This window comes from Fusarium tjaetaba (assembly GCF_013396195.1).
Source record: "Fusarium tjaetaba strain NRRL 66243 chromosome Unknown NRRL66243_c0000010, whole genome shotgun sequence".
Taxonomy (NCBI): Eukaryota; Fungi; Ascomycota; class Sordariomycetes; order Hypocreales; family Nectriaceae; genus Fusarium; species Fusarium tjaetaba.
The window spans coordinates 249,732-273,598 of record NW_023501206.1 but is presented as its reverse complement, the minus strand read 5'-3'; the positions used below and the strand labels follow the sequence as shown (position 1 = coordinate 273,598).

Below are 23,867 nucleotides of genomic sequence, written 5' to 3'. Positions count from 1 at the left end.
ATATATCGTCTTGAACACGCTTCGGTATGATCTCTTGAACAACCCGACCCTCCTTCTAAGCATTAAGTACCCTTGTCAAATGCGTGTAAGCTCCCCTGAATGGTCAAGTCATTGGTATATATTCTTCCCCGGATTAGTTACGAGACTGGCCATCTGCATCCATTACCATACCCATCATCATAAACCCTTGCTTGACACTTCAAGGCCCCAGGGGCCACGACGATAGTATTTCTGGTCTTTCAGGCCATGTTGTCAACCTTCACACCGGGCATTTGACGCCGCGTTGCCTTCTTGCTCACAGTATAAACAAGGTCTTGGTCCCAAAGCTGGCAAATCAAAGCTTGAGCACTTGGTATGGTGCCATATAGAGGAGCGACAACGGGAATCGCAAAGTAGTCATACCAGTTATTCTTGAGAGATCGTCGGGAAAAGTCCATCCCGTTGGCCAGTCCAGCCTTGACCATTTCCCTCTCCCTGCTGGCGACTCCCGTCTGGTGAAAACTCTCGTATAGAGACACGTAGATCCCAATTTGAAAGAAACCGTAGATGCGAATAAGATTACACCAGCTAAAAACCCAGGCCAGGTTTCGTGGGTCCCCGTTGCCTTCTGTGAGCTTGACATAGAGTGCCGAAGAAAGTACCAGTATAGCCATATGAACGGGAAGAAAGTGAGCTTCAAAAAGGCGATGCAGCATATAGAAAACATTCTCCCAGTGGGGGTGTTGGATAGCTTCCCTGTGAATGCTTGAGAAGATGCCGTTATCAAAAGCCTGTCCTCTGTGCTCATCGCTTGCGGAGTTTTCGGGAAAGGCAAGATGGCCGGCATTTGAGATGGTGTAGTGAAGTGGTTGATAGGAGCGGCAAGTTTGCTTGCGATCTTGCCATAACTGAACCAGTTTACGAAGTGCAAAGCCAGTATCAAGAGCACCCCACATGTGACGCAGGGCCTGTTTATAACGAGCACGAGTGTCTTTCAGTAGTCCTCCACCTCCCGTGACGTTACTTTGGCTGACAGGGCTATAGATGACTCGACTGGTTAAGTTACCATTGAGTGCGAAAAAACATTTGATATACATATGCAGGTCCTCACCGATGGCTTCGCTGCCACAATCCCATCCGCCAACCCGGTCAACCAAGTCTAGAGGAAGAGAGTAGACGGATGTAGGCGGAGAAATAGAGGAGCCAGGGTACAAGCCAGACATACCGGCAGCACCCCAGAGTATATCAGCAACACGAACAAGAGATGGAACGCAATGTGCGTTCCTGTCGAAAATAATAGGAGCCGAGTAGATGGTAGTCAATGCGGTTTCGGAATAGGATAAGTGCATGTTTGTCAGAAGTGTAAAGTAGTTCGATGAAAGATGGCTATCGGCTAGAGAATATACAAGTTAGCAATGTGCGGGTGAGTATCAAGGGTTAGTTTTAAACAGGCGTACCATCAATACCAGTGACTATAACGTTCTTCCTCACAACTACTGAGTACCTCTCGCTCAGCTTGCGAGCAGCCCATGCGAGATTGCTGCCTTTGCCAGCGGCCTCATCTGGGATATCTGATGGATGAAGGGTGAAGCCAAGGAATCTGAACTTCTTCGCGAATTCCTGTATCAGTCCAAGAGCCTTCGTTTCGGCACTACTCTCTCGGTATTCCATTCCAAGATAGACCTAGTGAGAAATATCAGCGAGAGACTTGAATAAATGAGCCCGGTGTGTTTATTGGACACTGGTGCACGGTTATGTCTTTGATTTTTATGGAAAATAAAATCTTACATCATATGAATAATGAGCTTGAGGATGGGATGCCAGAACATCGAGGGTCTCCCTGAGTGTATCAACTTCTTCCTTGTAGTTTGGGATGATGATGACATGAACGACGTTGTCATAAGCTCCTGGCACACCATCTGTGTAGTATTCGGGATCGTAATCGCCGGCTTCACTGGTAGTGGAGGAAGCCGGACTTTTTGGACTTGATATGAGAGTCTCAGAGCTCGATGCCGAAGTATATGAGTCCCGGCGTGAACCGAGTTTCTTTAGATCAAGTAATGAATCGCTACGCGCTGCTCTTTTCATGGTTCGGGTAAGAGTCCAGATAGTCCAGCAGGCTCGGAGAGGGAAAACGCAAACCAGTATATGAACAAAAAGGCAGTAATATGCGAAGACGAAGCTCCAAGCACCAGCCCCTATCGCAGAATTTGGAGGATATTGGGAGGCAGGCTGTTTACCTTCATATCGGTACTGTTCAAGGGAAGCATCTTGGAATATGACCCAATAGCAGAGAGCACTTAGCGCAATCATACTTAATCCCCCTGCACGTTGCGCAAGCCATGTGAACAAAGGCATGTTGGGTAAGATACAGAGATAGAGTTTCTTGGGTATTTGAAGCTGCGATATGGTTCAAGAGAGCCGGAGTAGCCTAGAGGCGTTTGGCTCAAGTACGATGAGAAGATGCAAAGCAAGAATATATTACATAGACAAGGTCGTCCAGAGCAACAGTTTGTTAACTGGAAAGCAAGATTGGAAAGAAACACAAAGCGGGCGGGATGACGTTGAGAATGCATGTGTAAGTGGGAGGCTACGGAGAGATATTCGCCTGCTCGATTTGAGGTAGGCCAAGCAAAGTATACCATGCACATCCGATGTCTCAATCCGAAAAATAACATTAAATCTGTAAAGAGTTAGCTCTGAGAGATCAGAGAACAAAAGACATGGGGATGGTCATGATGGTCAAGTCGAAGGCACGAGACACAGGGTATTCGCCAGCCTCCGGATCTAAAGATATGGTTACCAACCCTTGTGGCACGCGCCATCTTTTGACTTTTCTGATTTGGCCAGAAGAACAAGATATCATCTTCTTGAAGACCCACGCCCCATGTGCCGAAATATGGGGTGGGCAACAAGGGACATGATACCGAGAGGCTTGATCGTCATGCTACATACCATTCACCTTGGACTAGCAGTATCTTGAGGTATCGCTAGGATCTAAACTGGGGGTGATAGTGGTCAACGTGGTTTCTGTAGTCTAATGATAAGCTAACGAGACTTAGCAAACAAGCTCATCAACTATACATCTGCTAAGCATTAATGAATCATGGCGAGTGAAACTCGAATCGGACCCTTGACTTTAGCTCAGGATTATCTTGGGCCACTCACAAGTGAACAATTGCCCACGGCGTAACGAAGACATCATGTTTGCTATTTCCAATCACCGTAATGTAGATCCAGAAGTTATGGACCTCAAAGGCTCCTAGCCAGAGCTCCCTTAAGCGCTGAGATGTAGGATTCAAGTCACACATGAAGCTCAATGTTTGACTTCGACATCTCAAACCCAGGCACTTGACTTTATCGTGAAGCAAACCATGTGTTCGGCAGTGTCACTGTTGTCTTTTTCTCTCTTCTTTCGTCTTTTTTTTATAAGGAAAGTGTGACAATTCTCGATCTAGAGTTCCTGGAAAATTGTTTCCAATCCATGTACTTGTTCATTCACTTCTGTGCTGTTTCATGGCAATGCTTCGCGCGAAATTCAAAGCCTCTCTGTTGACACAAATCGAATCGTAAGGTCTAGTTGCTCTTGGTCGGTGCGATGGTGATATGTATACCCCAGGACAAGATTTGGCACCTTTGGCTTGTCTCAGAAATCACACACCGTGTCAGTTCTACATAGAGTACCACTTATCGGCTTGGGCATTGATTGTTGCTCATGATCTCAATGGAAATTGAGATGAAGAGTGACGGGCTTGATGTAAGACGTTTGACCTTTGGTAAGTGCCTGTCCGACAACGTTGATATGCAGCGATTTTGACTGGCTTGAGGCTGTAACCACGAGGCTCGTTCAATTTTCTTGTGGTTGCCTGGTCGTTGTAACATTTCCTTGCTCTTGATTGATAGCCTGAGAAACCTCTGTCAATCGCAAGTCGTAACCCCAACACGCGGCGCTATCAGTGGTTGAGGATCCCGCCAAATACCTATGGGTCCAAGTCTGGTCATGGGTGGGAGTTCAAGCACGGCTGGTGATTATCTTTTAGTTAGATGCCCCCCCAAAGGAGTTGGCGATCCATTGGTAGTAGCCAGTCAAGCCAGTATCTAATTCAATGAACTTGTTAGTCGACGTGGTTGGTGGCTTGGTGCAGGGTCTCGTTGATGTTACACGACTATCATTGGCCCACGGGGCTAAGTGATTGGATCCCTTGCATTTTCGGAAGCCCACCCATGTGAATTTTCGGATAGCGGGAAGCTATACGGATACCTCCCTGAGCACAAGATGAAGCAATAAAGCTGAGGCCTCTTGAATGACAAAAAGATTAGGTAAACTTAGTATAAATAGTATATATTTAGTGGTCCTAATTAGGTACATTTAGCACCTTACTTTGACGTCCGAGGTTTTCTTGTTGTATGGGCTCCTACTCAACTGAGATGAGACATGTGTCGCTTACAGCGAACGCGGGTCGGGGCGGCCATAATACACTTCGATACTGAAAACAGTCTTCCCTTGAACCTGTAACTGAAAGACTAAGGGTTCCCATGAAAGAACGAAGCACAAGATTCGATGGGAACACTTGCGGATTTCACTTTCAATGGGTATCTTATGTTCAGGAATTCTTATAACGTTGCTCTCCGTGGTAAAGCCCCCCCTTGCGATTTCATTCGGATCCATAAACGCCGTACGCCAGCCTGCCATTCTATTAAGTTTGCTCCAGGAGTTTCAATATCCAACACTCACGCGTTTCCCCTAGCGCCGTGATGTCAGCTCAAGAGTGGCTCAGAAGCGTATACTGGGCGAAAACCACCATAGTTCTGCATGTACTCCAGGAAAGTCGTTATTTAGGGTGCCTTTTCAAACAACTTCTGAATCGGTTTGGCAGCCTAGAAAAAGGTTAGTACAAAAGCGAGATCTCGACGAGGAAGATCAGCGTCAAGAAACCTACATCAATGAACTTTTCCAAATCATTATCCAAGTTGGCAAGGTCATCCTTTCTTCTTTTGTTATCCGCAATCAGCTTTTGTTTTCGCTTAAGCAGCTCCTGTCGCTGTTGCTCCAGAGCTTCACGCTCAGACCGTTCGTGATCTATGCGCGCAACCATCAATGTATTCTCGTCATCATTCTCGTGTTCGGGATGTTGGGCAAGGAATTCCTCGACAGGGATAAGAGGCAATTGTTGGTATTTATGGCTGTAAATTGTTAATGACATGCTAAACTCGACCACCAGCTGCAGCTGGAGTCAATGTACAAGGGCTTACTCGTATGATTCGCATGCTGTAATCTCTCCTTGGAGGTGTCGTTGTTCGTAATACAGATTCTGAAGCTGAAGGTGCAGGCGGTCAACTTCTTGACGCGACTCGGCAGTCTGGGACTTGGTATCACGTGCGGAGAAACAGACGTTTCGGTGCAGTCCTCTCAAATGCGCTATGGTCGTGAAAAGGAGCTTTTGCTGCTTGGCGATTTCGGCTTGCGCTTCTGCTGAAGGGAGTCCTTCGCTGTATGATTGTTCACCCAGACTGAGGAGTGCGCCAGCCTGGTCGCGTGCCTGGTCTGAAATCTGCAAGACTGCGCAAAGCCTTGGGTCGGTAACAATTTTATCGATCGCCATGTTCTGTATCCGTGGGTCGTACTTGATGCGAAAGATGTACAAGTAAGTGCAAGGTGTGGGGAAGAATAGCTGGATGGATTCGAGAAGTCACGAACTCGACCCCAGGCTTTTGTTTGTTCCTGGGCTAACAGAAAGGTGGGGCTAGGAATACTGAAAGGGTTTCAATCAAGATCTACCGTGTTTCGGGTCTAACTCAAGGTACAGAGAGATAGTACTCAAAAATAGGCTAATAAGGGATCCTTGCTTTCAAGAAAACAGCCTATCCGGCCTATTCTGCACAGCAAGCTCTTATTAAGGTGAATATTCCTTTAAAGCAGCCTAGGTGAGAAATCCCTTCCCTGCGTAGCCTCTTTAACTAGGAGGTACCTTATGTGTCCTGGTTCAAAATACACATTGGTGACGTAGTTGTTGATTACCTAGCTCCGATCTCTAAAAATCGACGGTATACCGCGGGCGGTCATATCACAAGAAGAGAGCAATTGCGGATACAGCCGTCCTGTCACCTAGGTAATTTAGCAGTGCTGGGTTGCAGAAAAGTGCAAAATTTGGACATCTTCTTACAATGGCGAGTCCTCGGGGCGCAAGAAAACTTCTGATATGTCAAGGTGCCAAAAATATCTAATCTCGGGTCTACTAAATCTAGGTAAACCAAATTATTTTAGCTTGAGCTTATGGCATTCGATCATTGATCCCAACTGCTCATTGACTACTCTGTATGCTCCAGTGTTTTCTCTCTCACATGCTTGCTCGGATTGTTGTCTTTTTAGGCACCTGCGGCAAACCAAGTGACTTTCCAGGATTGACTTCAGCGGTTGCACCGTTCCTCGACGGAAAGTTTCGGTCAGGACATCGGGTCAGTTCGCATTCATTAATTCATTCATTTGATCAACATTTCCAAATCATGGCGAGGTGGATAATAGTTATGACCGATTCCAAGCCTAATAAGCAGGCCATTAGCCAGTGCCACGTTACTGCAAGACAAACGACTCTTGTGGCTTCTGTTGGCTAACTTATTGGATCACCAGACAAGCTCTTATGATATGAGTGGATCCATGCGAGGCCTTGGAACCAAGATCAACGACTGCTGCATTATTAGGTTGTGAAAGGAAACCCGCGCCTAGCTGCCTTGATGCTCGAAATATTCATCTGCTTGTTAGCCACAACTTTTAACATCAATCTCTAAGCACACTGTTGTCCAGGAACAAAGACCAAACGGGAGCGACATCTTAATGCAAGTAGTCAGAGGGTGCATCGGAGGCGTTTTCAAGGTTGGCACCCTATTGGTTCGAGAATGCATCTTACTTGCGCAATCAAAGTCCACAAGCGGGCCGTGGCGAGCTGAGTTACCGGGCTATCTATCTTGTGAAAGTCAAGGGACGGTACCGAGGGGAAGGTCATATGCGCCCATCAAGAATCTGTATGTCCCTCCAAATACCCTTCGTAGTCGTGGATAGGTTTTGCTGGTCATGGAAAGGGACCGAACTTGTCTCTCGATTCTCCCGGTATGTTATGTCTTTGCCTTGTTTAAACGATTAGGTCGTTTTTCAAGTGGCGTTTGTTAGTAACCCAACAAGGACGCCAAGGCCGCCCCCGGTACCGTCATTTCAGCTACCAGTCCTTTTGATTTGACTGCCCAATTTCTCAACCTCTCATTCATCATGCGCTCTCACTCTGTTCATCATTCCTTCACCCTCTGACCCTTCTTTGCTTGTACTTTCATATCCCCACGAACCATACTCTCCTTTCTAAGCCTTCGTATTCTCAACATCATATCATTTCCCCATTTCCAAGCCTTGGCTGCTTCCTTAAACGCAGATCCTTATCCAACTCAGCAAGAATAGGAACAGAGCAGGACTATTTCCGCCAACCAGACTCGGCTATCGTTGTCCCCGCGTGTAAAATACCCGCAGGGTCCGCAAGGGTGCTTCTTTGTTGCACCCAACTTGTTCCGAGACTCCTAATCATTCAATAATAGCCAATTGTGCTCTTCATTTCTTGCTCGTGGCCTCGACAAAGCCTCACGTTAGCCAAGTCGCACAGAAGTTCGAACGCATCATCCACCATCTACCAGCATCATCCACCATCTACCAGCATCATCAGATGCAGAGAGTTTAACCTCGCCGCCACCTCGGTTGCAGCGTCACAGCGCTTGCCGGTTCAGCTTAGCCCAATTGTCGCGATATAATCACCACAATATTCGTCTCAAGTCGCAGCTGCCATCATGTCGGACGTTACCACCGCTATCACAACAGCCTGTGCCTATAAGGCTCGGGAAGGGGAGAGTATAGCAAGTACATCCGGATCCGACATACGACCTGACGTTGAACCCCGAAGACGGCGACACTCCTTCTTCATTCCCAGGAGACGATCCATTGTTGGCCATATCATGGATGGCGAAGAGGGTCTTCTTCTCAAAGTCGACCTTTTCCTCTCGGAACTCGAACGTCGGCTCGACTTCATTGAGAACTATGTTGACTTGAGCAAGGACTCCAGCATCTCTCGTACCTTCTCTACGCTTCAGGCTGTTCGTTCGAGATGTTCCCACGCTTCAGAGGAAGTTCTTGGTGCAGGACGACGCCGTTTACATATTATGGTCGATACTCTAGAGGCAAGATACAAGGAGACCTTAGAGGCCGCCGAGTCGCTGAATGAAAAGGCTCACGTTGGAGTCGATTTGCTCGAAAATATGCTATCTGATTTTGAAACTAGAGCCTACAAATTGCGTGAGCAGGGCTTCGCAAACGCCGCCAACGCTGCCGAGGCTTTCATGGACGAGGGGCGCCGAGTTGCCAACGAAGGAATCGAGCGTGCCATCCAAGCCGCCCTTTCACTGGAGGAGCACATTCAACAAGCTATCGTTCTGGCCAAGGAAGGGCGCCTCCTCTCCTACGATGACCTCCCCTCGCCTTGGCGAAACAACCCTCACATCCACAAGGGTTACCGTTTCACTGAATCCAAACTCGAATGCGTACGCTCAGCCTTCAATCTTTCCAATGAGCTAGTCAACATCTGGTCCCATGCACTGGGTCTCATTTTGGTCCTCGCGATCGCGCTCTATTTCTACCCAAATACTGCCAACTTTACACTCAGCACGAAGTCCGATGTATTTGTCGCGGGCGTCTTTTTTGTTATGGCTTGCCTCACTTTGGTTTGCTCAACGGTTTGGCACACCATGAATGCTGTTGCAGATGTCGATGCCATTTCAATATTTGCCTGCGTGGACTATACTGGGATTTCTCTGTTGATCGCTGCCTCAATCATGACGACTGAATATACAGCCTTCTACTGCGACCCTGTCAGCCGATACATCTACATGGGTTTAACAGCTTTTCTCGGAATTGGCGGCGTCATTCTTCCGTGGCATCCTCGCTTTAATGGTGCTGACATGGCATGGGCGCGAGTCGCTTTTTTTGTTGGCCTTGCCTTGACCGGGTTTATGCCTATGGTTCAGCTTGGCTGGACTCACGGACTCGACTTTGTGTACAACTTCTACTCGCCAATCTCCAAGTCGATGCTCGTGTACTTTACGGGTGCCGTTGTCTACGCCAGTAAGATACCCGAAAGGTGGTTTCCTGGTTGCTTTGACTATGTTGGTGGAAGCCATAACCTCTGGCATGCCGCAGTTCTCGGAGGTATCCTCTTCCACTACTCGGCCATGCAGACCTTCTTTGCCAACGCCTTCCACCGAGCGGAAGCTGGCTGCCCTTCATATTAGATAATTAGGTGGTTCTGGATGTGCCTTCAGTGACCAACCCACAACGGGCTAACAAGTTTATCTGCCCCCCTGGAAGCGTGTCAAGTATTCGGCTGATTCTGTCAAGTCTTACTTTACTTGGCCCACGCCGTTTTGATCTTGCTATGGTTAGTTGCATGCTCTACTAGAGTTGATCTCAGCGCGACCCCTGTGGCAAGACTTGGATGAAGTACCTTTGGGTTGCGACATGAGTTTAGTGCCACTACCTATACGAGGGGTATTGCGCCTGAGACTTGGATGAAACGACTTAATAACTTTGCTAAGACGTGTTGTTCGTCCATGATACGAAAACTTCCCAAACTTGCAGGCATACATGAGTGATAATAGACAAAAGCTATACACTCGGATCGTCTTGATGAAGCTAGAAATTTGAGTGTCATCATGAAAAGCACATGCATGTAAGCCGGCGCTGAGTTTTATTGATAAACGGATTGAATATGATCCAACAGGCATGTGTGGACGACGCAGTACGTTCACGATATGATACGAGGCACGTGTAAATAGACAATAGATAACTAATCGTGTATTCATTCATTCATCCTAGAGCATTCGTCTCTGTCGGAACCCTCTAGTACCCGTTGAAACCTGCTCAAGCCCATATCGAGCATCATTAGAATGCCATGCATCGTTCCATCATACCGCGTTACAATAATCATAAAAAAGCATAAACCAAAAACCATTTTTGGGTTTGGCAACATCGGCTAGAATTAGTGTGTTTGTTGCAAGACCCTGGAACATCTTTATAGGCCCCAGGGAGCAAGAAAACATCCATGGGTCCCTAATATAGGGTCTCAAAATAAACTTAGCGAAGAGTCCCTTAAGCTTAGCCTACATTTACCTACATGTTTTCATCGCTTAGGGTCGAGGTCCTGAGTTTTCTTGCCTCCCCTAGATAGGCTGCTGGGTGAGTTTCGCGACCAGACCCCTGCTCAGTTATGTGGTGCCCTTGTATCGCCCTGAGTGGCTACAGCGCTTGTAAGTCAATACAGAAACCCTGAGATTGTGCCATGTTTAAAGAGCGTGAGAAACGATCTCAGCATAGACATCGTCGGGTATCTTCTTGATAATGCCAATTGTGACGGATTTGACGAGATCAGCGTTAAGCTGGGGAAATGATCTTAAGACCTTATTTGGGCTATTTGGAAATCAGTAATCATTTGAGTCAACCTTTCGCATAATCCTTACCTGGGTGACTGAAGAATTTGAGTCCGCATAATTGTAAGCTGCGCGACGATGCAGACAATATTGAGATGAGGACCATAGGCGAACAAGAAGTCCCAAAGTCGTAGGACCTCGGGAAGCGGTGGTGTACATGCACATAGCGTCAGAACTGAAGGGAAAGCGTAGATCTCAGCTGAAAGGCCCTTAGCAGTAAGGTACATGCTTAGCTTGGGATCAACAATAGCAAGGACCTTATCAACCAGTGCGAGACCACGATGAACGCCGTCCATGGCACCGCGAATATACCCCGGGCATTCTCGAGTCAACAAGGAGTGGAACGCAACGAATGCTTCTGCTTCACTCCGAGCTGCGTATAAAAATGGTGCTGCCAGAACATTCATACCCTGAACATAGGTACCGGGTTCTAGAGTCGCAGCGCCTGTGCCGGATTCAGAGCCCTCGGTCGTAAGTGTTAAGGCCCGCGCACGACTGCGAGCAGTCGGTGATGATGTGCTTGTGCCTGACTGAGAACGACCAGAGACGCTACTACCGCCAGGAAGTGAAGCTCGGCTACTACTAGGGCGGCTTTGGCGTTGTTCCTCACGCGCGTCGTGTAATTTCCATGCAATGGCGTTAAGCAAACGAATCAGACTAGCCTCGCTGACACGGCGGCGGAAGAGAGGATCGGTCGTTAGTGTGCGGAAAGTGTCGTTGCGGATCTTGGAGTAAGCCGGAGAGGCTCCCCGGTGGATGAGGGCGAGGTAGTCATCGGTCGACAGGATAGGAGCGTCTAGGAGGACGAGCCAGACGTATATTCTCAATGTTGACTACCCAAGATCGCTGTTAGTTCATCATGCTGGGAGTACCTGAACAGTCCTCTTACCATGCCATCCTCAGCACTCTTGACACCTTCATCGATGACCTTCCACCGAGCACTCTCCAAAGCGCCCAAGAAATCACCATCTGTTGGGCCTTCGCGGATAATCTGATGAAGAGGCAAATGGCCATGCGAGAATACGGGTTTCTTACTCCCAGCACGCTTGCTAGCTGTGACAACATTCATCTGGTGAATGAGTGGCGGGGTGGCATCGCTATTAGCGCGCCCGCGCTGAGGTGAGCGATTGATATTCTGGGAGAAGCTGGGTGTGCCTGAAGTAGCAGGAGGCGCTTGTGATGGTCTTGTAGGTGAAGCATTGCGCTGGGTGTCGCGGTGGCGCTGCTGGGAGATGAGCGAGGGCGTGCCTTGCTCGCGAGCGCGGGCTCCAAGAGTGTGCGCAGATTGAAGGCGTCGAAGGGCGCGATGAGTCCGCGGCGATGGCGGGGCCTGGAGTTGTGTTGTAGCCGGGGCGGGGAGTGAGGGGATCGCCGATTTGAAAATAGAATTGGAGTTGGATGGTGGCTCCATGGTTGCGATGCTTGAGGAGAGTTTGTCAAACCACGACCATAGGGGTAGGCATGGATGTCAAACGTCAATACATGCGAGAAAGAGCCAGATAGCCGAGTTGATGGGGATATTAATTAGGGCTGATGACGCTGACGGATTTTAGTCGTTCGGAGCGCAGTATTAGATTAACGGGGAGGCTGGAGGCTGAGTTGAAGTATGGTATGAAAGGGACGTGACGTGGATTCGGGGACAATGATGAATCGTGTTGGTTTCGCGTTCTTCAATTAACCTCTACACTACTCCGTAAGACCTATCGAAATCTATCTTGGCTGACCAATGCCACCCGCTGCTCTTATAGCAGGGCATATCAACTTTCAGTCGATACACTCTATTAATCCGATAACTCACAAAGGCTGTTTGGCCCCTGATTGCGGAGTACTCTGGGTGTCTTGGTGTTTGCCAGCCCACGACATTGAGGAATGCACATCATTTATCAAGAGGTTGGGTTTCAGATGTGCTATTTTGAAGCCGGATCAGAGCCGGATGAGCCGATTCGCTGACTTATCAGACACTCATAGGCGGATGTTAATGCAAGCAAGTATTGGGTAGGTGGGTTTGGGTAGTACATACCTACTCGTAAGAAATCATAGTTCGCTATTTGTCTACTAGTATGGATGTATCCTGATTATTTTGATTTTCCACATTATACCTAACAAACTCCGGAGATTAGGTAGGTAGGTAATCTCAAGTAAGAACTCTCAAAGTTGGAAAACCTCAGGCTTCTTGGCTTGTTTTCTGCTTTTATAGCACGACCTCAAGTTCTCTTTCCTTTTACTATATTACTAGTACCTTAGTTATTAAGGTAGGTAGTGCTCGCCAATTAAGAAGATGTCTTGAAAGTCTACGGTATTCGATACATAGGTAGGAAGATAGTTGTGGAGGTAGGTAGGGGCTCTCTTCCAAAGTAAAAGATCTAAGGTGTTTATGTAAGTTTAAGATGTATTTACGGAGTAGTACTACTCCGTACGTAGTAGAGCTTTGAAGTCGGTGCTCTTGCTCTGTCTTACCGACGACTTACCTTAGGTATCACATCAACGAGAAACTGTCATTGCTGAATGCTCGACGATCATCTAGAAAATTCGCTGACTTGACTGTTGCCGCAAATATCGGGATATCACTAGTTGGGTGACATTCTTGGTTTTCTTGGGACTACAGGATCTCAGACGTGGGGTTTGATACACTTATTTTCCTGATCTTGTTACGCTATTACCACGAAGGGGAAAGTAGCGATTGCGACATCGCAAAACACCCATTTTTACGGAGTATATCGTGCTGAATCAAATACTCACAAGCTGACCAAGCGCCACACGACTTTTGCCATTTATTCAGAAAAGGATGGAGAATCCGCTGAACAGAAGCCATGACAACACATTCTGCCCCTCCACATCTTCTCTCCACACAATGCCGATTGCCGATGGCTCGGGGATCACCAGTTTCACCGGCTCATCATGAGTTTTACCACTCTTTAAATACAAGATTGAAACCCTTGCCACACCATAGCACCGGTCTTCTTCGAGTTACAGCTTCCTTACTTTACCTTTTGAAGTTACACAGTTATCCCAGCTAGAACGTATTGTCGGACTTCTGTTTTTGTCTCCCAATTTTGTGAACTCATTATCCCACGTTGCAACCTCCGACGATTATGTCGCCTTACACCCCACGATATTCGTCATCGGCCTAAACTAAGACTCCAGACCACAAGATCAAAGATCAACGCCTTTGCTATTGTCCTATTTGCAAGAAGAACAGTCCTAAGCCACCTACTGACCACCATACGCCTTCTTGAACAACTCAGACCTCCACGCCTCTAAATGAAATTGGTTACCTGCAGCTGGTCCGGTGATCAATGACTGCTTCACTTCAGAGCAGGTTTCATATCAGTAGGATCAAAGCTGACAGACACATACGAGCGATGGCTCTGTCTGAGTTAGCGACCACTTTATATTGAAAAGAAGCTAAAGGGCGAGTTCATCCTTTGCTGTCGTAGTCTGGATCTGCTCTTCACAGAAAACTTTTTTCTTTTCTTTTAGCCTCAGCCGATACGCATGATGCTAGGCCACACAAATCCGTTGGGTACGGGGGTGGCTAACGTTCTGGGCATAAAACTCGAAGACCAAAAACAAGACCTACAAGCCGAGATACCAAGCAGTTCATCCATTGCTTCAGAGCAAAGACACAATTCGTTCTACGAAACTGAACCCACATCGTCGGAATGGATTAAAGAGCAAATCCCGTCCAAGGAGGAGGTTGTTGCATATGGAAACTCGTTATTCCCATTCGCTGCTTGGATCAGCCACTACAACATGCAATGGTTTGCGGGTGATTTGGTCGCTGGTATTACCATAGGTGCTGTAGTTGTTCCACAAGGCATGGCCTATGCTATTCTCGCAAACCTGGAACCCCAGTTTGGTCTTTACTCGTCTTTTATAGGGCCCATGCTCTACTGGATGTTCGGTACCTCTAAGGATATATCTATCGGTCCCGTTGCAGTTCTTTCAACCGTCGTTGGGAATGTTGTTCAGGATGTCCAAGATTCGGGACAAAACATCCCGGCCCATATTGTTGCGTCAGCGTTGTCAGTTATCGCGGGCTTCATTGTCCTCGTTATTGGACTACTGAGGTGCGGGTGGATAGTCGACCTTATTTCCATCACCTCTCTTTCAGCTTTTATGACAGGCTCCGCCATCACAATTTGCGTTGGCCAACTACCAGCACTTCTCGGTCTGTCAGGATTTTCGAACCGAGAGCCCCCATACAGAGTCCTTGCAAATACGATTGAACATCTCGGAGAGGCAGGTTACGATGCTATCGTTGGAGTCTCAGCCCTATCGATCTTATACCTTATCCGTCAAGGTTTCACCGCTGTGGCAGAGCGATATCCAAAGCATAAAAGACTATTGTTCTTCACCAACACAATGCGTACGGTTTTTGTTATTTTAGTGTATACAGTAATGAGCTGGGTCCTCAACATGCATAGAAAAGACGATCCCCTATTTAAGGTTCTAGGGGTAATCCCAAAAGGTATCTTCAGCACAATCCATCTACTCGAGTCAAAAGAACTAACAACGTGAAAGGATTCCAGAATGTTAGGGTTCCGAAACTAACTACGGAGCTCATTTCGGACTTTGTTCCTTATCTACCAGCTACCGTCATCGTCTTGCTTGTTGAGCATATGGCGATTTCCAAGTCGTTTGGGCGTGTCAATAACTACACCATCGATCCATCTCAGGAGATGGTTGCCATTGGGATGGCTAACCTTATTGGGCCATTCCTTGGGGCATATCCAGCTACAGGCTCATTCAGTCGTACGGCGATTCAGTCGAAAGCTGGCGTACGAACCCCCGCTGCTGGGATAATCACTGGACTAGTGGTTTTACTTGCAACGTACCTATTGACTGCTGTCTTCTTTTATATACCAAGTGCCGCTCTTGCGGCCGTTATCATTCACGCCGTAGGAGATCTCGTCACACCTCCCAACACCATTTACCAGTTCTGGAGAGTTTCACCGATCGAGGTGTTCATCTTCTTGACCGGTGTTACTGTTAGTGTCTTCGCTCAAATAGAAGATGGGCTATATGCTACCGTTCTCCTTTCAGGGGCTGTGTTTATCTACCGTATCCTGAAGGCCAAAGGCAGGTTTCTTGGCAAAGTAAAGGTTCATTCGGTCATTGGCGACCATGTTATTGGTGATGATCACCGAAAGGTTGTCGGAGAGTACGGCACAATTGAGGATTCCGATGTTTCTGCAAGAAACGTTTTTATCCCCCTTGGACATGGCGATGGCTCGAACCCCGAAGTTGAAGTTGATCATCCATATCCCGGAATTTTCATCTACCGCTTCTCTGAAGGCTTCAATTACCCCAATGCCAACTCCTCTCTGGACTATCTGACCGACTTCATTCAGTCCAACACGCAACGCAGCAGTCCCGAGGCTTTTGAACGACCGGGCGATAGGCCGTGGAATAACCCAGGGCCAAGGAAATCTGCAAAACGTCCTGTTAATTCAGATCCAGACTCTGCACTTCCGACATTAAAAGCGGTCATCTTGGATTTCAGTTCTGTCAACAACGTCGACATCACCTCAATTCAACGACTGATCGATATCCGTAATCAGCTCGATTCATATGCCTCTCCTGATGGCGTAGATTGGCATTTTGCTTGCATACATAACCGATGGTCCAAGAGAGCATTGGTGTCAGCAGGGTTTGGAGTCCCATACAAACCCAATGAAGGCACAGCACCTCGAAGGTGGAAATCGATTTTCAGCGTAGCGGAAATCGGAGGCAAGGACTCTGCTGTAGCAATCGCTCAGGAGACAGACCCCGACGAAATGACACCAATACATACGGACAACACAGACGAAGAGCCCTTGATTGGAGGATTTTCCTCGGTGAGATCCTATGGCTCAATGTCATCAGGAGACCTTGAGAAGCAGAGGCGGAGAGGTGCTGTGGTTCATGGCCTGGACAAGCCACTATTTCATTTAGACTTGACAAGCGCGTTACAGAACGCAATAACCAATGTGGAAGAGAGGGCGATATCAAGAGAAACAGCACACGATTAACAGCTGGATGGAGTACGGGTGAACTGGCTGCCGTTTCGGCTCACAACATGAAAGAGAAGCATTTAGCGAGCCATTATTTATTACCACTATGTTTACCTAGAACAGTAATTCGTAACGAGATTATGACAGAGCCGACTACGGCCGTCGCTACAAAAGCCAGCCAAGATCACTCATTCACCCACGTTACAAAATCTCAGGGCGTGAGGGATATCTGTCTCGTGAGGTTCTCGCGCGCACTGCAGGGTATGATAGTGACTGGTATTCCATAACAAGGGGTGAGAGGCTTTCAAGCAACGAATGTGATCCTTACGATAAATTTGATTTCTCATCACCGGCCCAGCTGATCACATATTCCTCAAGGGCAGACGAGTTTGACGCCGAATCTCCTGAGTCTGAGGAGACAAACATTGCTATGGGACCTTCCAGCCTCATGAAGGACGAGTCAGTACCCAATTCACTTGTTCATCCTTCAGCTTATACTGGGAGTGCTTAAATGGGTAATTCCATGCAGCAGTGTTAGATCTTGTTCATGATCCACAAGGACAAACAGTTCTCTATTACACTGGCTGTAGGGCTTTTTAGCTATTCAGGGGAAGAAGCTATAGTTTTACTAACTTTGAACAGCCACGTTCTCCAGGACGTGATAAACTCTGAAGATTTCTGGGTAAGCCAGCTTCCTCAAGTGCACACGCCTTAAAGCTGACGATTCGTATCAGGTTGAGACTAGCTGGATCTCCGGATTGACAGAGCTGGAGAAGAAGGGCGCAACGAGGCTTCGTGCTGATGCCAAAAAGTCCTGTGTGGAGTCTAGGACCAATCCTAAAGGTACCAAGGCTGGATACTTGGACCCGAAATACATCGAGGTACCAATGAAACCCCTAGAAGCCGAGGCAATGTCGTCCGGTTCAGTGTCTAGCTCAGCACGATGGATTTTTATTCCCTTCTTCGCACTCGAGCAGTAATCCGATGTACTCACAGCTGCCAGCGCATCTCTTTTCCAGCTCAGGTCTCGCTGCAAGTCCAGTACTCCTGAAACACTTTGTTAGGGGACATGAAGCAAGCGGTGGTTCAGCTGGGAAATGCAGAACGCGGAGAGTGTTTCCATATATCTCAACTTTGGTGGCTGGTCATTGATAACAGTAACGACTCCTTCATTGATTCAATAGGAAACTCACTGGTGGTTTAAAAAATAAATAAGAAAAAGGGCTTATTAGCAATACATGGGATGATGACTAGAGACGATCTGCTCAGCCAAGGGCTTGAGATTAAAGAACGCCCATCTCGTGCTGTAGTCAATCAATACAAAGGGCGCATTTTGGTGGCTATGGTGCTTCGGTTGTTTGTTCGCTTGATGCCAATGGGTGTCAGACGTGGTTTGTAAGTCATGCTTCTCCGTCCAATGACAGATCTGACACTATTTTTGAATTTTTATTACCTTGGTTGCCGTCAGCCTTGTACGAGGTTATCAAGCTTCTAACTTTTCAAACAAAGGCTTAAACAGTGCTGACGCTTTATACCAGGGATTCCGATCCAATTTCCAAGCATTCTGGCCTAAAGTTCCAGAGTTCTAGTACTAAGATCAAGCCGTCGCAGTATACGCATGGCCCAGAATACTCAAATCGGCCTCGACCGTCAAGGCCTTCATCGTTTAAGATAATGATGAAGCTGGTTTCCAAGCCTGACCCTTCCTCACGAGCCATTTTGCGGCCAGATCCTCAAGTCCACACAAGTACGCGTGATGGAAAGGACAAACCTAGGACACAGAAATTTTCTCATATGTTGGCCTTGGCGATATGGGACGCCAGAGGTCCTCAAATTCAAGTGACTGGTTTCAAGCTTCTTGAAGCTCAGCTGGATGCGACTGAGACTTTTTTAACATGCGATACAACCTGTGCGGATCGAAAGGCATACGAGAAAGAAGCTACGAGAAAGGAATGCTATGAATATCTGGTCTACTTATCTGGTCGACTTATCTGGTCGAATCGAGGAAGCTGAGAGTGATTTTTTGCGACCTGCATACGAGGAAAAGGTGGACATCTTCAACGCTGTTGACATTGTTTATAGCTTCTTTCTACCCACGAATTTCCCAAGGCCATGGTCGGAAAATACTGGGGCGCGGTCAGACCTCTAACTGAGGTAGGTTATAGGCAAATAATCTCAATGGTGAGCGTGCTAATCTCAACGTGAAGTTAACAATGCTAGATTTTAGGGCGGTTTCTGACATCGCTGGTAGCCTCCGGGTTTCTCTTAGAGACCTGAAGTGAAATCTCTTCGCACTCCAAAAACTCGTCATTTATTTATCTGATCAAAGAGTGAGCTGGAGCTGGTATGCCGCCCGAGTTCTCCAAAGCATGTCTTTACAACACCATGGCCATAGTCTATGGTTCCAATGACGACCCTAAGTGAAATGATCGGATGAAAATGGCGGAAGAGCTCATCGGTACGGGTTCCAAAAAGCTAGTCCAAGGATTCAGTGACAACAATTTGCTAGAAAAGTCTATTGTATTGCCTCTTGAAGTGCTTTCACTCATCACAATGGCCTACTACAAGATCAGGCCGGCAAATCTGATGACATATGCGATACTTACTCTCAGTATCTTGGCTCTCTAGTAAGTTTCGATGCAGGTAACGCCATAACCTGGGTCGGCTATAACAAACTCAGGTTCTTGCAGTCACATCGAAACCCTCCGACAGGTCCTTTCAACATCAGCTCGATCTAGTGCAACAAGAGCTCGCGGCCGTCAAGCGAACACTCTGGAAGCAAAAGTCGCTATTTATCGACTACGAAATTCGCTTACCGCCATTGATACAGAAGACATTGTCATGAGTCAGATTGAGCATAATATCTTGTTAAAGAGGCAAAGAAGCAGTACAACAACAAGCGGCACTACTCAGAAACCTTGTCGCTGCCTCACTCACAACTTCGGGGTGGGGAATATAATCGAATTGTCCCTGTTTCTTATGCTCAGGAGGCTGCAACTGCGAACGACTATATGGAACTGCATGAAGAATTCATGTTCGATATGGCTTCATCTTCAAAACTGTCTCCTACAGATGCGGGAGGTCTACGTTGTCTCTTCTTCCTCGAATGCTCACGTCTCATCGAGCAACGCGAGTTTGAGCGTCGACGCTTCGGCGATTCTTCTCAAGACCTCAAGCGGGCGATTACATATGAGATGGACTTCACAGGAGACCGACAGGAGCGTGCCAACTATGCTTTCATCCTTGTTACTGTCATTTTCTTGCCTATCCGCGCAGTTTTGAGTATTTTTGGCGTGAACACGACTGATGTCCGCGATATGAACTACTCACAGTGGCTGTATTGGGTGGTTGCTATACCAGTAACGGTCCTCGTTATTGTCCTAGGACTCTGGTTTATGGGAGAGTTAGGAAGCCTAGCTCGATGGTTATCCGGGCGACCAGGAAAGGGGATCTACGGCGAACCGCCAGTCATATCACAAGCAGTCGAACCGGCGTATTGGGCGGCTCCCCCAACCACTCAGCTAGCTGCCCAACCGGCAGAGTATTCATCGTCCCCATATGAGCCGAGGCGTAGACGGGTTCAGGCTCAAGCAAATTACCCTGCACACCAGAGTCGCATCTATCGGTCGCGATAGGTGACCTGAAGACGAATACTTGACACACATTGGGGAAATGCTCAGTTGCGGTGCAAATATTGTAAGTCTTGCTTGAGATGTATTGGTATCATGGTTCCAGAATGATTACAAGTTTGCAGCTTCAGGAAAATATAATATATACTTAATAAAAGTTTGCTTTAAAGATACCCGAATTTGCCTTTAACTCCTGGACAATCCCTATTTAAGAAGAACCAGAATCATCAATCGTAATACAGATAAAGCCGTTACAGAGCCGCCCATTCATAGTCATCCAATGACACTGATCAACGGTAGTACTCACGCTCGCGGTCCGTAATACGGAGCCGTACTCTATCATCCTCAATCATCCGTCTGGGTGGTGATGGAGGTGAATACTCCCGACGTCGAGTTCCCTCAACGTACCGGAAGGTTTCATAGCGAGGCTCGACTTGAACCGGGACAGGAACAGGGACGATCCTCTCACGCTCGATGACGCGCTCTCGATCGTGATCATATGATGAGTGGTGGCTGTGCCTGCTTCGGGATCGAGACTTGGGCTTCTTCTTTTTCTTGTGTGGCTCAACGTCCACCGCAATGACCTCGATAGGCTCTTCCGGTGGAGGTGAAGGGGGTCTGGGCTTCACAACCGGAGGAGGCGGAGGCTTGGGTTTCTCAACTGGAGGGCAAGGTGGAGGAGGCGGTGGTTTCTCGACCACAGGAGGTGGTGGTGGTGGTTGAGGTTGCGGAGGTGGAGGTGGTGGCAGCGGAGGCCTGACAATTACTGGAGGTGGTGGTGGAGGAGAAGGTTCAGGAGGAGGAATTATTCGTGTTACGCGATGGCTGACGATGCCATAGTCCTGTTCCGGGTGCTGGAGATAGAGTCGTTTCTTCTCGTAAGGTTTGGTGACTGTTGCGATGACGTCAGTGGTGGAATTTGCGATACGGCACACGGCAATGCGCAGTAATAGAGGACTTACCCATCTTGTCGGCGAACACAAATACAGCTTCAGCGACAACAACAATGAGATGCAAGCAGTTACCTGCAAGACGTTATACGAACAGCTAAAGGGTGTTTGACGGGGAAAACCCGAGGATGATCAAGTGGAGTACTCAGGGCACGATGGATGGGATGCTTTGTTGGACAGCGATGGATGATTGACAGTTAACGGCGGCGATAGGCGGGTGGGAGAGGGAGCGGCGATCTTTTATGTTCTGACGAAGATTCGAACGATCAGGCTGCAATGGAAGACCTGGCATGTGAGGAAAGGCTATTGAGCTTCCATGATTTGTTCCAACCCAACTCAACCTGCCAACCAATGCCCAAGCCAAAAAGCCAGACCAATCTGATGGATGGATGGGCTAGCGACTCCGAACTTGGAACACAAAAGGCTCTAACTAAGGTAGTTAGTTACCAGTCAAACACGAGGTCACCGGATCATGACGTCGCACATGCGTATGCACGTCAGCCCCCACCTCCAATATTCGGTCATCTACTCCGTACAAGAAACCAGATTTCGCGATTTTGATGGGCAGGGACTGAAAGGCATGTTGATTAGGCCAACAATACAACCAGTCATGTGTGTGATTTTCGGCACAGCCTACATTCTGGACCCCTGGACCCTGAATAAATGGAAGGGATACAGAGAAAACCTTGTGTCAAACGGCACTGGAGGGCTGAGTTGTTCTGGTTGGGTTACAGAAAACCCCCATAATCTTGGCGGTAGATTGTGTTTGTGTCGACGGACAAAGATATTCCCTTCAGGTTGTGTATGTCGAGTACACGACCGACGTAGCGCGAATCGCAGCTGAACTTCATTTTATTTTGGCGACGGATATAATATTATAGTCAGTGAAACATTAGAGTGGTTTCACAAAGTTGTCTCCGATACGGCAGTTCAAACTTCCAGAGGCCGGTGCCAAGGCCCGGATCGGAAGCTAGAGACTCGGAGCGAGTGGGTCCGAGATGCCGACTCACGGTCATAAAAGCACACCACTTCGGTTAGGTTTCTTCAACGTCTCGCTTAACAAATTCAAGTCCTCATCTGAGGTAGAACTTTAGTTAGATACTCACCCTAGCAATTACCACCTCTACCGCCTCCTGAAACCAACATGCGCACTACCCATAAACCCCTGCACTTCAGCAAGTCATCAGGAGTGATGAAACCTTGGGGTACATTCTGACATGATAGGATTATTCTGATCGCAACGGTCGAGGCAATCGTTAGTCTTATATGCTCGGTTAAGTCATCTACGTAGACTATCGACTATCTTTACTTATCCGAACATGTAGCCAAGCTTCTGACAAACACACGGGCCAACGCATCTGGTGTCAGAACGTTTGTCTTGCCAGCTGCTAAGCTCATACATATGTAGGGCGAGAAACCTGAAATAGTTATTAACTTCTATCTAGCACCTCACTCGGTCGTTCGCAGTTACAAGTTAACCTGCCTATCCCGTTTCTATTCTCAACTGAGTTCAATGCCAGACAAGAGTTCGTAGACTATGTACTCATACGGCCTGGGTGAAAAATACGATCTTTAACTTCTGAACTTGCATCGACATACTGTCTCCCTGATGATCGGCTGATCTGTGGTATTTGAATCCAAACTCGAATAATTACAACACGCCCCAACTGACCGTATGTGCCCAAACATACATCTGCAAAAGACAAAAGAAAAAGATTACAACATCCATCGTTGCCACCAAAACACCCTACATAACTAGATGAATAAATTCCTATGTAGCTCCCAACGGACTCGAGGTGTATTTCCTCAACCCTACCCTGTAACGAAAGCATCAGTGAAGCTTGGGGATCCATAGGGATATGTGGAGCCGGGCATCAAAACACAACCTGCAATAGAGAAAGGACACTTAAAAGGCGATGTAATGCAGAGAATTGGCACAAAAACTGCCCCATGCGTTGCGGGCGGGATCATGGTGATCGAAATCACCGGGTTACAAGGTATGAGAGTAGTGGGGAGTATCCATCACCTATCTAGCCTATCTAGGCCTATGTACCATGCTGCTATGTATGGTATCCGAAGCATATGTACGGGTATGCATAATTAAAGGAGTTCGGCACTGGTAACACAGTTTTCAAACCCATGGAAGTCCTGGGCTGTCCAATCCGTAACGAACAAATGAGGACTCTTATCACTTTTCCCAATCACACCGCTTTTGCCGACACTACCCAGTTTTAGGTACTACGAGGTATGTTATCTACTTACATACTTCGTACGGAGTACTATCCTCTCTTCCCCAACATAAGGTAACTGTTTGCATAATTTTGTTCGACCCATATTGAAGGAATGTGTGACTTTTAGGCCCTGCATATTAAATGTATGTACTCCGTATCTGGACCCTTCTGACAACCCAACCATTCTCTGCCATCCTCCAGTGACCAACCTTGCCATTTTATACATTGGGGCTATCTGTACGTTGGGTTTGGGGGATTGATTCAGAGGAGGAACCAGATTTATGAGGAGGTCGATGTCTTTTCGTGAGAAAAGCCACTATTCGGGATGAATCTTGGCCCAAATTGTAACCGTGCCTTGCTTGGTAGATCGAATACATAGGTATCAAGGATATGGTTCAGATGGTGCGAGATATATACCTCCAAGCCTCATCTGGCTGTCTTGCCTTGGTTACGGTGTACCAGCCACACGGAAGGATTTCGAGTTTTCGTGTTGAGGGACATCCCCTGCGGCGAGGGCTGACGAACTGTCTCAGTCCCTAAAGCTGCAAGGAGTGTTGGACTGGCATGAGT

At 47.5% G+C, this 23,867-nt stretch overlaps 7 protein-coding genes across 7 annotated transcripts; 3 read left to right on the top strand and 4 right to left on the bottom strand.

Moving 5' to 3' along the window:
• Nucleotides 1–239: 239 nt before the first annotated feature.
• Nucleotides 240–2,337, bottom strand: FTJAE_277 (glycosyl transferase gt-a type structural fold; the record flags this gene model as incomplete). Its single annotated transcript, XM_037348997.1, has 3 exons — nt 240–1,372; nt 1,437–1,662; nt 1,768–2,337. 3 exons carry the CDS (start codon nt 2,335–2,337, stop codon nt 240–242), a joined length of 1,929 nt encoding a protein of 642 aa, XP_037212625.1.
• Nucleotides 2,338–4,815: 2,478 nt separating this feature from the next.
• On the bottom strand, nt 4,816–5,582 carry FTJAE_276 (THO complex subunit 5; the record flags this gene model as incomplete). Its single annotated transcript, XM_037348986.1, has 3 exons — nt 4,816–4,857; nt 4,920–5,163; nt 5,233–5,582. The coding sequence occupies 3 exons, from the start codon at nt 5,580–5,582 to the stop codon at nt 4,816–4,818; spliced, it is 636 nt and encodes a 211-aa protein (XP_037212624.1).
• A 2,221-nt stretch (nt 5,583–7,803) lies between these two features.
• FTJAE_275 (IZH3) lies at nt 7,804–9,297 on the top strand (the record flags this gene model as incomplete). The annotated part of the gene is made up of 1 exon (XM_037348975.1): nt 7,804–9,297. One exon carries the CDS (start codon nt 7,804–7,806, stop codon nt 9,295–9,297), a length of 1,494 nt encoding a protein of 497 aa, XP_037212623.1.
• A 1,050-nt stretch (nt 9,298–10,347) lies between these two features.
• On the bottom strand, nt 10,348–11,902 carry FTJAE_274 (cell cycle arrest BUB2; the record flags this gene model as incomplete). Its single annotated transcript, XM_037348964.1, has 3 exons — nt 10,348–10,471; nt 10,522–11,324; nt 11,381–11,902. The coding sequence occupies 3 exons, from the start codon at nt 11,900–11,902 to the stop codon at nt 10,348–10,350; spliced, it is 1,449 nt and encodes a 482-aa protein (XP_037212622.1).
• Nucleotides 11,903–13,986: 2,084 nt separating this feature from the next.
• FTJAE_273 (family sulfate permease) lies at nt 13,987–17,467 on the top strand (the record flags this gene model as incomplete). Its single annotated transcript, XM_037348953.1, has 5 exons — nt 13,987–14,860; nt 15,016–16,386; nt 16,703–16,946; nt 17,130–17,169; nt 17,222–17,467. 5 exons carry the CDS (start codon nt 13,987–13,989, stop codon nt 17,465–17,467), a joined length of 2,775 nt encoding a protein of 924 aa, XP_037212621.1.
• Nucleotides 17,468–19,528: 2,061 nt separating this feature from the next.
• Nucleotides 19,529–20,122, top strand: FTJAE_272 (uncharacterized protein; the record flags this gene model as incomplete). Its single annotated transcript, XM_037348942.1, has 1 exon — nt 19,529–20,122. One exon carries the CDS (start codon nt 19,529–19,531, stop codon nt 20,120–20,122), a length of 594 nt encoding a protein of 197 aa, XP_037212620.1.
• Nucleotides 20,123–20,406: 284 nt separating this feature from the next.
• FTJAE_271 (uncharacterized protein) lies at nt 20,407–21,082 on the bottom strand (the record flags this gene model as incomplete). The annotated part of the gene is made up of 2 exons (XM_037348931.1): nt 20,407–21,008; nt 21,079–21,082. The coding sequence occupies 2 exons, from the start codon at nt 21,080–21,082 to the stop codon at nt 20,407–20,409; spliced, it is 606 nt and encodes a 201-aa protein (XP_037212619.1).
• Nucleotides 21,083–23,867: the final 2,785 nt, after the last annotated feature.